Here is a 13961-nt window from a genome sequence, read left to right on the forward strand (position 1 = left end):
CGGATGTATTGTATTGTTATTTTACCTTTTTCGGGTTACGTGTATTTGGGATTTTAATTTTCGTTTCCCATATCATTTGAATAAAAAAGGTGGCATGCTAAAGGCTCGGGTTAAAAATGGTGATTTAAACTAACTTCGACACATAATATACATGTACTTTCACGTAGACTTAAAAGAATCTAATAATGCATGAGATAGCATGTTAGGGCGTTAAGTAGGAAGACGATGGTTTCACCGAGTGTTTTAGGGTGCTTAATATTTTCTTCCAGGGGGTATTGACATTCCCCAAACATACCTAATTTCCTGAACCTGTGCAGAAAATCTGCAATGAATCCATGTAACTTTCCTGGACCTAGTCCGGATGGCGACTCCATTCCTGATGACCGACACTGCCGATTTTGTCGAATGTTCCAATTAAGCTTGAGCTCAAATAGTACCGTAGACATCATTGACGAGGATCATCCTATGGGCAAAAGCTCGGTCCGAGAGGCCTTCCACAGACAACAATTAATTGAACGGTCATTAAATTGTTTGTAACTACACATGTTCAAAACGAATTCACAATTGTTTAAGAAATAAAAATTGCAGACTATGCTAAAAGAGATTGGTCCAAGAGGACTATTTTGGTTTGGGATTCGCGTCGCCCATGAGTGCATGTGCTCCCCCAAGTTCATTGGAGCTTGATTTACACCGCGCATGACGTGCCATTTGGTTAGTAAATTGCTAAAACCTTATAAAAGACATTTAGTTATAAAGATTTGAAAACTCTCTCAAACTAGCAATATGAGATACATTGGCCTACTTTGAGTATCAATTTTTTATTCATTATTTATCCGTTTTGATTTTATAGTTTTCCATTAGAAAGATCTCATTGAATAAAATAAAATGACGCTTTATTTGTTATTCAAAACTCCATGCATCCATTATATTTTTAAGTTTTAAGTTGACAAAGAACCACATTGATTTAACTCATTTTTCCAACATAAGAAAGAAGCCCTTAGCGGGCTCAAAGACCTCCATGTTGACAAGATTCTTTTTGAGACGGATTCACAATTACTTGTTCAGGTGTTTCACAATAACAATCATGTTGATTCTTAACTTGGGATTCTACCAAACGATAATAAGTTTTTATTAGAATCTTTTAGGTTTTTCTTATGTATCTAGTATTAGAATATCGACGAATCAGTTGTCTAACTAAGTTTCATGATTGGGTGGATACTCCTTTACTTTTTTTTTTTATGAAAATGCATAATTTTTTATTAGATGAAAAAACAACTAGTACAACAAGAAAACAGTAAGAAATAAAACACTACAAGATCTATAATGAGTCTAAAACGACTACAAAAAGAAAAAAATACATAAAAATATAAAAAAAATACAAACAACAATGAAGCATATACTTCTCGTAAATCGAAATCCGCAGAAAAGTAGCTGCAATCCAATCTTCATCATTTAGGTCATTCTGAACATTCGGATCTAAGTTCATTCGTTTGATGCAACCACGTAGATCTATTGATCCATATATACAAGATAAATCGTTTTCGCTCTTGCTAAATACGAAAAATGTATGGATGAAAGAATAATAGGTAACATATACAATTCAGATGGAAAAAAATCTGATAAAATATATGAAACCGATTAAAAAGAAAACCACATAAAATCTAATCCGGTGGGAGGAAGAAGAAATAAAAAAAAAAACCTTTTTTCTCACCCAAAGTAGATTGTCAAAGAAATTTTTGAAGTTTGATAAATTATGAAATTTGATACTCCATCACTTTTATTTCTGATGTTTCTTTCAGATTTTAATCATTCATGCCTAATTTGCATCAATTATTGAAGGAGACGAAGTTTATATGAAGCTTTGATTTCATCTGCAAAATTAATTATACTAGTTTTATCCTCTAACTCATTTACTTTCCGGTTATTAAATTCAAATTTTTAAATTTTCCCTAAATTCAATATTTTCTATTACACAATTTTTTTTTACCGGTTAAAAATCTTAAACATAATGTAGTTTAATTTTGAAAAGTCTTATATTGGTATTTAAAAATTAGTTCTATATGTGAAATTTTTTTTTTGCACAAAATCGATTTAGTAAAAGTTACACACATATGTAAAATTGCCCCTCAATATGAATAAATAATAATTAAATAAAGTTTGGTAAATAATTATTCACCTAAAAATGGAAGGAAAAAATAGGTGGCATTGTTTGTGGATTGGGTTTTGTTGGCCCACTTATCCATAACAGTGTTTCAGTATTTTTTGCACGTCCTTATACAAAAGATGCGACTATTACTAGTATATTTTTTGTATCTATTTTGGAATTTTGGATATTTTAAGGGAAACCCTTAAACTTTAAAATAAATAAAATAAAATAAAAGGAAGCTCTTATCTTATTACATTTAGTACCACGTGCCGCTCATCTGCCATCTTCATCGATCGATTTTTCTAGTTTCGATGATGCTGTATTTTTCATTTTATCCTTTCGTTAAATCTCATTTATACCCTCATGTTATTCACTAAATTACCATGGAAACCTTTTTTTGTGTTTTTAGGCAATTACCATGTCAGCTTGTTTGCTTATTATCCAGATTTTTGTTTCATTATAGTTTTGTTGTTATCATAGAATTTATATCCTTTGAAATTGGATTTTAACTATTATCTATATGATCATTAGATCCCAACTTAACCATTTTATTAATATAAATTTGTAATATATAGCAGTCATTTTAAATAAAGTTAATTCCTACTAGTCTAAAACTACTTCCGAATTAATGGGCCAAGTATTGGACCCAAGGCCAGTTTCTGACTGGCTGAAAAAAATAAGGATCAAATACATGAATATCATAATTAAGTATAAAATTATAACTAACTCATATCACCAAATTTATATTAATATATTATTATTCTCTATATATTATGATTTTATACCATAATTTAAAAATTCTAGACTTCAATTTATAAATCATAAACCTTAAAAAATATATTCTAGACTTCTAGTTTATAAATTATAATCCTTAAAAATATATTAAAAGTACTGATTTTACTAGTTTGACATAATCCAAAATTATGACTTGATATAGTTGTAAATTGTTTTTAAAAGATGAATTTCTATGTAATTTTTCCAAAAAATAATCTCTATATGCTTGCTATGATTATGAAAAAGAGGATTGGCTGTTAAATAAATAGCCCTGAGATTGTCACATATAATACAATAGGTTGTGTTTTCAGCAGAAAAATATTTTCATTCATCAACATTTAGATCCAACCAATGTCTAAAGTTGCAAATGGAATAGAATAGTGTTCCGCTTCAGTGGAGACCGTGATACTGTTTGTTGTTTGAGTCAAATGCATGTTTTATCTTTGTTTATGCTCTGTGTTAATTTTCTAGCTTTTTAGGTGTAATTTTAGTTAATTTCAATCGATTTCATGTAGTTTCATTTTTATTTATTGTATTTAGTATTTTCGATTTTCATGTCTTAGTATTTATTTTCCATCTTAATTTATATCTTAAAGTTTTAAGTGTTAAATAAATAGTTTAGTTTATTTTAATTTCAGATTTTTTAATTAAATAAAATGGTTAGATTTATCTTCTATGGTTACTTTGTTTTTAATAAAGTAAACCTTACTTTGTTTTTTCACCATTGGATGATGGATTGTAAAATTCATCCAATGGTGAAAACACACAAAGTAAGGCTTATTTTGTTAAAAATAAAGTAAGCATAACCAAACCCTTAGAATTATATTTGGTTTATGGTTGAAGATTATGAAACAAACCTTTATTGCTAGTTCAAAATGGGAGGGATTTGAGTTAGGTTTTTATAGATTTAAACTACCTATGCCTCCTCCTAGTATTTACAGAATCAATATTTAATAAAATGGATAGATGATCTGAATATGGCGAAACCTTAGTATAAAAGTTTGCATTCAAAAACATGTCTAACCACAAAGGAGGAGCATGCGCCCTATCTAGACGCTCTTGAACCTATAAATTAGTACCCTACCACGTCCCCATGTGAACTCCTCACATTTTAACCGTAGACTAGTTAACCCATGCTTATCAATCACCTCCTTAAAACTCTAATTAGATAGTTTGGGAACATAGAACCACCCTTCCTTTCACTCTGATGTAAAATGCAATTAAAATCTCCAATTATTAGAAGAGGTAGAATAGAAGAGCAATCTAAAGAAGATAAGCGTTTCCAAGATCATTATGTTTCCCCTATCAACAAAACCATAAAATCCACCACACGCCATTCTCATACCTTCACATCACAAACTTTGACCTCAATATGATGATCAGAGTATAAAGACACATAGACATCACAACTCTCCTTCCAAAGGACAGACAAACCCCCACTCCTACCATTATAACTCATAGAAAAATTCCATGTAAAATAAAATTTCTTCTATAACCATTCAATTTTACTCCTGCCAACCAAAGTTTCAATAAAAAAACAAACTTGGGTTTATGAGACTCTATTAAATCTCCAAAAACATGAACTGTCCGAGGGTTACCCAAACCCCGATCCAACTAAGGCAAATCATTGGTCTTGGCAGGCCTGCTTAACAGACCTCACTATTACATACTCAAAAGATGAGACTGAATCAAAACCTATAGAAACAGAAACATCAGAAATTTGATGATAAACATTAATTAGTAGTTAAAGAATCTATTAAATTCTTTGTAATTCCTCCCTTAACTCCATGCCTATGTTTCCGATCCTCATCAAAGTCCATACATGCTGAGGATCTATTTTATTTTGAATATGTTGTCTGTCATCTTCCTCCTCCTCCTTTGGCTTTTGCCTTTCTCCCAACCCCTCTCAAACTGGGCGGCTCCTTTGAGGCTCATCCTCCCCTAACGTCTCTTTCTCTAGAACGATGTCCAAGCTCCTTCCTTCACCATCTCTTTGGCTCTTCTTCACCTAGGAATATCTGGCGTAAAATTCACCTTGTCTGATGGGACATTGTGTGTAGGCCAAGATGTTGGGGTGGCCTAGGAATTCGCCCCACACGGGAGTTTAATTTGGCTATGGTGGCGAAGCTTGGTTGGAGGTTAATCACTGAAGATTCGACCCTTTGGGTTCAAGTTTTGAGGAACAGGTATATGAGAGGTACGTCTGATCTTAATGAGATTCGTGCTAAGAAAAATTCTAGTCATGTTTGGAAGAGCATTGTGCAAGGTTCAGTTTTATTGAATCATGGGCTTGAGAGGCTCGTCGGGAATGGTGCTTCAACGAAATTCTGGACTGATAGATGGGTGGGGGATATCACTCTTAAAGAAAATTGTATTTCAATGATTCCTGAGACTGTTAGAGGTAGATCTATAGCTTCCTATTGGAGGAGGGAAGGGGGCTGGGATTGGGAGATGCTTCATAGTTTGATTCCGAGCTCTACTTTGCTTCATCTGGCATCAATGGTCGTTTTTCCTGGCGACAAGCAGCAAGATTCCTAGAGGTGGCGGCTCACTAGTTCAGGTATGTTTAGCGTCAAATCTGCGTTTAGTTTAACCCAAGTCTAGAGGAGGGATTTGATGCATACTAAGAATTGGAAGATGATTTGGAATTTGCAAATCCCGAAGAGATTGAAATACTTTATTTGGTTACTAATGTATGAAGCTATTTTGGTTAATGCGGTTCGGATAGTGAGACATTTGAGTGAGTCTGATGTGTGCTTAGCGTGCGGTTTGTCGGAGTCATTATTGCACGTTTTGAGGGACTGCAGTGAGGCTGTGGGGCTTTGGCGGATCCTGATACCTGCTGCGGATTGGATTGAGTTTTTTCGCGCTGATCTTAATTCTTGGTTGTTAGCTGGTCTCAGTAAACAGGGGAATTGGCGTGGTATAGGCTGGAGTACCGTGTTTGTCTACACCATCTGGTGGCTGTGGCGGTGGAGATGCTCGATGGTGTTCGATCCGGATACTGCTGTTTGTGGAAATAAGCTGGAATTTGTATATGGTAAAGCTGGGGAATGTCAGAAAGCCTTTTTAGATGAGCAGCGCATGGGAAATAGAAGTAGAAGGAATGTCATGGTTAGTTGGAAGCCCCCGTCGAATGGCTGGATCAAGGTGAATAGTGATGGCATTTGTAAGGGAGCCCCGGGTCCGACGGCTGCAGGGGGCGTTGCTCGGAATGACAATGGAGTGTAAAATTCATCCAATGGTGAAAACACACAAAGTAAGGCTTACTTTGTTAAAAATAAAGTAAGTATAACCAAACCCTTCGAATTATATTTGGTTTATGGTTGAAGATTCTGAAACAAACCATTATTGCTAGTTCAAAATGGAAGGGATTTGAGTTAGGTTTTTGTAGATTTAAACTATCTATGCCTCCTCCTAGCATTTACAGAATCAATATTTAATAAAATGGGTAGATGATCTGGATATGGCGAAACCTCAGTATAAAAGTTTGCATTCAAAAACATGTCTAACCACAAAGGAGGATCATGCGCCCTATTTAGACGCTCTTGAACCCAGAAATTAGTACCCTACCACGTCCCCATGTGAACTCCTCACATTTTAACCGTAGACTAGTTAACCCATACTTATCAATCACCTCTTAAAAACTCTAATTAGATAGTTTGGGAACATAGGACCACCCTTCTTTTCACTCTGATGTAAAATGCAATTAAAATCTCCAATTATTAGAAGAGGTAGAATAGAAGAGCAATCTAAAGAAGATAAGTGTTTCCAAGATCATTATATTTCCCCTATCAACAAAACCATAAAAACCCACCACACGCCATTCTCACACCTTCACATCACAAACTTTGACCTCAATATGATGATCAGAGTATAAAGACACATAGACATCACAACCCTCCTTCCAAAGGACAGACAAACCCCCACTCCTATTATAACTCATAGAAAAATTCCATGTAAAATAAAATTTCTTATATAACCATTCAATTTTACTCCTGCCAACCAAAGTTTCAATAAAAAAAAAACAAACTTGGGTTTATGAGACTCTATTAAATCTCCAAAAACATGAACTGTCCGAGGGTTACCCAAAACCCCGATCCAACTAAGGCAAATCATTGGTCTTGGCAGACCTGCTTAACAGACCTCGATATTACATACTCAAAAGATGAGACTGAATCAAAACCTATAGAAACATAAACATCAAAAATTTGATGATAAACATTGGTAGTTAAAGAATCTATTAAATTCTTTGCAATTCCTCCCTTAACTCCATGCCTATGTTTTCGATCCTCAGCAAAGTCCATACATGCATCTTCACTACCCATCTCTATAGCATTCGCTTCATTGTTGTTAGAATTAGAAATAGAAGGTCTCCCCATAAAAAATACATGTATTCAGATTTACTGTGGTGAAAGATGGATTACCAGTGGTTGTTAAAACTGATGTAGCTGTAGTGTCTCCACTGATGTTGGGTTGGGCTAAACCCTCTTATAACTGCTCCTCAATTTGCAGAAATTTTAAAAATAGATTCCCAAAAAAATAATATTGCAATCATTCTTCACAAGGAAAAGGTGAGAATTCTCACACGATTTATTAAGTATTGAAATAATTTACTGAAATATTGATGTCGATGAAATTCCTCTAGGTAGAACCGCACCAGTTGTTTGACCAACAACCCGTTGTTGCCGTTCGCCATCATTTGTTCTCATTTACACTGTTGGATCTCTTCAATTTTATGTGGCAAAGGTTGAGGAGGAAACACAAGGTATGCTTGGTCTTGTCTACCCAATATTTAAATATTGCTTCATTTCCTGCCTCCTTTTGTCTCTGACTTTTGCCTCGACTTTTTGCATTTTTTTTACTTCCCCTTCCCCCCTCAAAGTGAGTTTGAAGTTGAAATTGAAACCCAAATGTCTCAAGCCTAGGTCTGAGCCAGGATAAAACCCCATGCGACTCTAAGACTTTCCTCAAGTCTCGGCCAGCCAGCTCCTACCGAAGGGATCTATCCCCTTTCAAGCATCCCGTTAATGCATCTATCGGTATTCCATCCCGGAGGGTCTCCTTATATTCAAACATATAGTGTCCATAGATTTTCCCTCTATGGAGACTTCCACCTCTCTTCATGAAGGACGTATATCCGACTCTCATGTCCCTAGTGGACTAGGATGGATCGATTAAGCTAGTACTGACAACTGACCCATCATGGGTGGAAGAGATCCAACACCAAGTATAGCCCCTGTCCTCTATAGTGTTTCTTATACCAACTCGACCTCCACTATCTGTATGGACCCTGTTATGGTATATTATGGTAGATATAATGAATAGTAAGATAGATTATGATAGGTTATAAAAGAAGAATGAGATGAAAGACATGGATTATAGAAGAAGACTAAGATGGAAGCCCCTGAATAGAGAAAGAAGACTCAAATGAAGATATTTTATAATAGAAAAAGAATTTTTCAAAATTTCAAAAACTTTAGAAAAGTACTTTTGCTATTGTTGAGAAATAGATTTACAATTGTAGTTGGTCGAAGACGTTCAAGTTGTAGATTATAAAAAAGACGGAATAATGGTTGAAGTTGAAGCCATTTCTAGAGACAAACGTACAACTTGAAACTCAGAGTTTTCAAGTGTGAGCGGAGATTAATTTGGGAAACAATATTGCAGACAACTTGGTGGAACCTCGGTAAAGTTTGAGTAGAAAGGAAATCTCTCTCATAGAGAAGGGGAGTCTGATCAAATAGGGACGTTGATCCTCTAATTAGAGGGGACGTTGATCCGCTAAGTTGGGGAGAGTGTAGGGGGGAGTTTGGCTATGGGCTAACTCAACCCCAAACATTAACAATGCTACAAGAAGACTTCGACATGGACTGGAGAATGGGACATATCGACGTATGTTGATGGTGAAGGTCGAATTGATATAGGAAATACTATAGAAAACATGAACTACATCTAACGTTGGATCTCCACCACCCTGGATCAATTGATGTTTTAAATTATCAAACACGTGTTAAGCTATAATAAGTCACAAGCTTACATTTCTTCGCTTCAAAATAGATGACATTTTAATAAAAGAATAAGGTACCAAAATAGGTCTATGATTTTTGGAAAAGTATCAATCTAGACTCCACGTACAAAATAACACTAATATAAACTTACCGTTTAAAAATGGTACCAATTTAGGTCTCGATAACGGAACGAGACACATTACTGATATTACTCCATTAAGTTCTATCAATTGTACATGGAGGAAGAAATCAGAACTTAACGGAGTAATAGAAATGACGTGTCCAGTCCGTTACCGATGTCTAAATTAATACTCTTTTTTAAATCTTAAATCTATATTGATGCTATTTTGTACGTGTAATCTATATAAAAAAAAAAAACCATATATACCTTATCCTTTCAAAGACACAATAGTTAAGGAAATGTAATTAATGAACATAAATATATAAAGTAAAAAATTAAAAACTTGATAAAGCACAAGTAAGTACTACTACTAATAACTACGGATAAGGTATAAATGTCTAATTATAATGCCTTTTATTTAGGTACTGTCTTTTTTAGTATATTATCTTATTATTGGAAAGTAAATGTTGTTTTCGGTGAAGAATTACCGCGAATGCCATTACGCGCTACAACAGGGATACACCTGTCATTTGATCCAAACATCGATATGAAATTAAATTACTTGTCTTCTTCTACACACTTCACTGAAACTACATTCCTCTACTTCTCTCTCTTATCTTCTCACCCATCATTCCTTCCCCTTTTCCGATTTTTCCTTCACTCCTTTCTCATCTCAATTCCTTACATTCCAATCTCTCTCCACAATTCTTCATCTATTCCTCCCCTCATTTTTGTTGATTGATGCGTTTCGAATTCGCTTAGATTATTGATTCTCGATCAAATTGCCCTATTGGGCTTTTACTGCCTCGTAATATTCTCAATCGGTTGTCGCTTCTGAAGCTTTGATACTTGATCTCTGCATCAGGTTGGTGGATAGAGTTTTTTTTCTTCTTTTTCTGGTATGGTACATATGTTGAATTTTGTTCCTCTATTTTGTATCTCTTGATTTCTTAGATGCTCTACACCAACACTAAATAGAGAGTGTTGTAATTCCTATTTGTTTATCACCGAGAAACATGATACGGTTTCTTTAATTCCTGTGAAATCCTCGAAATTTTTGTTTTTATAAGAAAAAACATAAAATCTTCTATATATATCACAAATTCTATGTAATTCTATGTGTCTTTCGATGGTATGCTCTGTTTTAGATCAATCTGTTCCTTTTTTTTCTTAGTTTTAATTTGTATGGTCAATCTGTTCCGTTTTTTTCTTAGTTTTAATTTGTATGCTTTTAGGAAGGGCGAGATGGCGTCTGTGCAAGGACCTGTAATTTGTCCTGCTGTTCGTGCAGCGAAACGAACTGGGGTTTGTGCTCTGCCTGTAAATGATCCCTTGATGAAGATCAGGCTTGTTAGAAGTGGGCTATGGAGATACAAGGGTATTGGTGGTTTTAAAACTCAAGGAGGTGTGTTTTCTCCACTTTTAAGCGCACGAGGGCGAAATATAGTGCGGTGTTGTTTGAGTTCATCCTCGAATGGTAATGGGAGTACAGCCGAAAACTTCAATGTGAATGATGAAGATTATGTTAACTCTAGCGTGGTTGAAGCTGGTAAGAAATTGACGACCAACGGGGAATCTGCTCTTTAATTTTTGGTGTATTGTAATCTAATAGCTACTCGTTCACCTTCTTTTGGATGATTGCAGTTGAGGTGAAGAGTGGAGCAGATGGTTTTGTGATCAAAATGAGGGATGGGAGGCACTTACGATGTGTCCATAACAATCCTCATGGTGGACATCTGCCAGACTACGCACCACATCCTGCAATTGTGTTGAAGATGGAAGATGGGACTGGTCTTCTTCTCCCAATAATAGTCTGTGCGTGCCTTTTGCATTCTGTAGTTAATAGTTACAAGTCGGAATTCTTTTGTGAAATATTACATTACTTATCTTTTCATTCTTCAGTTATTGTTTTAAGTCAATGTTTTTTTTTTTTATGTGAAGTAACGCATTACATGACATCTCTTCGTTCTTCTTTTTGATGTTGTGATCTGTCTTTGCTTGCAGTGGAGATGCCGAGTGTGTTACTCATGGCAGCTGTGCGCAATATTCAAATTGTATGTTCAGTGTATAGGCCTTCTTTAGTGTGTTAGGGTGTTTAGATCTCTAGCCTGATTTAGCTGTTGTATTTGGGTGTTGGTAACTGTCTGGATTTGTTTCAGTATACCTACTGACAGATATTATTTGACCACTGTTTTTGCAGGCTAGACCCACTCTATATCAGGTGGTGCAGGAAATGATTGAGAAAATGGGCTACGAAGTGAGTTTTTGTTCCCCATTTTTTTTTCTTTCTTCTGATGAAAAGTTTCTGAGATGGAAAAAAGTGTGAAGGCTGAAGTAGAGTGTTTGAAGTTTAATAAAGAAGCTGGAGGGTGACATTTCTTATTTCCCTTGTTTGATAGTAAGAATTTAATGTACTAGATATTGTCTAATAGCAAAGGTTATGTTGCAAAATAATTATGAAAATATATAAGTAATGGTAGTAGATATCCATTTTTTAAACCTAAAAATTGATTGAAACAACATTGAAACAAATGTAATAGCTTTCTATTCTGATTAATGTAGCCTGAAGTTAGGGTTTCTCATAGGAGAAATGAAGAGTTACTTTGATCGTATCTTAACTATGACCAAAATCTTCATTCTGATCCTTGTATTCCTTGTTTACAGGTTAAACTTGTTAGAGTGACAAAAAGGGTGCACGAGGCGTATTTTGCTCAGTTGTACCTCACGAAGGTACTTACGCTATCCATTTTATTCTTTTGTTCTGTTCTTGAATAACTTTTAATTACAAGCTACAGAATTTTGGAACACAAACGTTTACTAGTAATCTTGGATGTTCCACAGGTGGGTAATGAGACAGAATGTGTTAGCTTTGATCTTCGTCCTTCAGATGCCATAAATATTGCAGTGAGATGCAAGGTACTTGGTGCATTTTGTTTCTGGTTGATGTTGTCTCCACTTAGCTTTTAATCATGGAACTTGTACTATGAATTTATACTTGTTGCAGAAAAAAATTCTGTTAAACATTAATCTTAAAATGTTGAAAGGTGGTCAATGGAGGAAATAGCCTGTCGGCTGTTTTTTTCTGACATTTGGAAATTGGACAATTTATGTCAGACAACATAATAACCTTGCTAATTTATATTTGCAATGTTGCTTTGAGATAAGTTTGTTTATGATCATTCATTAGGAGCAGCAGTGGCTCAAAGTGCAAGCCTTAAGCATTTTTTGGATGGCCTAGAATTTGCTAGATTCATGCAAAATATGGTTATATTTAAATATTGGAATTGGGTTGAGGCTGAAGCAATTATTTAGAAATTGGAAGTGGTATGGTTGAATGCCTGTTCCATATGCCATAATGTATTGTAAATGATAACCGGAGGAATTAGATGTTTAGTGAAACTAAAATTTTAAGGAAGTCTCAAGTCTGCCTGAATCACCCCGCCCTATATTATAATTTTGGTTCAACAGATCTTCAGTTGTGGGTTTCTGTGTCTAAGACGTGGTCATTGTGATTTATTATGTCAATTTGGTGACTTATAGCTGTCTAATGCTCACACATCATGATAAATGTTGGTCGACTGATATGATCATGGGTTGAGGTTTCATCAATATACTACTTGACTTTTATCCCACCCATGAAATATATGAGAGTATTTTTATACTCTTCAGAGGGTTACTGCTGAATTGTGTTTCTTTGAGTTCGCTTTTATTCATAAGTATTTTTACGAGTTGAAATTTCAGTGCTTTACATTCCTTGGTTTCTGATCTTTAAATATGGATCCATTTCGTGCTCTATGCAGGTACCAATTCAAGTCAACAAGTACCTGGCATACAGCGATGGGATGAGAGTCATTGAGTCTGGAAAGCTAACACATGCTCCTGCTTCAGATGGTTTATTATTCACTGAACTAGATCGGTTAGTCTTGAAATCGTGTTAATAGTCTTAGAATGTGGATTATAAATTATAATATATATCTGCACAGTATCTCTGTTTGGAATAGAGGAGGGTTAGATAGATTATAAGTGCTGTGCATGGTTGCAGGCCTACTGGTCAGCCTTGTCTTGATACCAAGGAGTTTGATCTTGTGAGCAACATGATGGCAGCAGTCATTGAGGAACGTTACCAAGATGCTGGTATGGTTCTTTATAATTGCCTCTACGTCGCCTCTACTTTTCTGAGATCTCGATGTTCTAAAATTGTTTGTCGACATTATGGTCACATGTGTGCTTGAAACACCCTTATGCATTGAGTAGTTTTATGTTTCTCACCAATTTAGCATGATCTTCATATTCTATTTGCATTTGCAGCTGAATGGCGGGACAAACTGGGCCAATTCCGGGCTAAAAGGAACTTGAAGAAATATACATAGGTTGGAATTGAAACTTCATCAAGGGTCCTTATCTTTAATGTAAATTTCTTTTCACATGATTCAATTCATTTAACAGAATTCATACTAACGATTTCTTGTTCTTGTTTCAGTTGCTTCACAAGAATTTGTATATAAAATCGGTTGTTGGAAGCGAATAAGCTCATCCAAATACAGGGACATCCATCAGTACCCCTTTCCCTTTCAATTTCCATGAATGTGTATGTAACAAGTTTGTGAATATATGTATATATTATATATAGAAAAAACTTTGTTTATGAAACATTGGAGGAATTAACACTTGCTGATATCTGATGCCTGCATAAAATTGTTGCTCTTTCATTATGTGGCTTTATAATTGATATATCTGTCAAAGTTGAATCTCAGTTGCAAGCAGGAATAAGAATGTTGATAATATGGTTTTAGAACTAATTTAAGTCATTTCAATACTAGTATTCAAGTCTCATTTGATGGCTTTGAAAAGTATGAGGCTTATAATTTCTCCCTTATCTTGAAAATAATTCATTCTTGGTAGGCCAGAT

General features: G+C 35.0%; 1 protein-coding gene across 2 annotated transcripts; it reads left to right on the top strand.

Moving 5' to 3' along the window:
- The first annotated feature begins 9632 nt into the window (after positions 1-9632).
- Positions 9633-13761, top strand: LOC136235758 (bifunctional nuclease 1). 2 transcript variants are annotated; one of them, XM_066025752.1, is made up of 11 exons: positions 9633-9917; positions 10288-10601; positions 10697-10867; positions 11057-11106; positions 11253-11309; positions 11717-11782; positions 11894-11968; positions 12853-12968; positions 13095-13186; positions 13361-13461; positions 13533-13761. In XM_066025752.1, exons 2-10 carry the CDS (start codon positions 10298-10300, stop codon positions 13420-13422), a joined length of 993 nt encoding a protein of 330 aa, XP_065881824.1. In that variant the 5' UTR covers positions 9633-9917; positions 10288-10297; the 3' UTR covers positions 13423-13461; positions 13533-13761. The 2 variants fall into 2 exon arrangements, with proteins under 2 accessions (XP_065881824.1, XP_065881823.1); XM_066025751.1 differs by having other exon boundaries at positions 13361-13422.
- The last annotated feature ends 200 nt before the right edge of the window (positions 13762-13961 follow it).

Source organism: Euphorbia lathyris, chromosome 7, assembly GCF_963576675.1.
Source record: "Euphorbia lathyris chromosome 7, ddEupLath1.1, whole genome shotgun sequence".
Taxonomy (NCBI): Eukaryota; Viridiplantae; Streptophyta; class Magnoliopsida; order Malpighiales; family Euphorbiaceae; genus Euphorbia; species Euphorbia lathyris.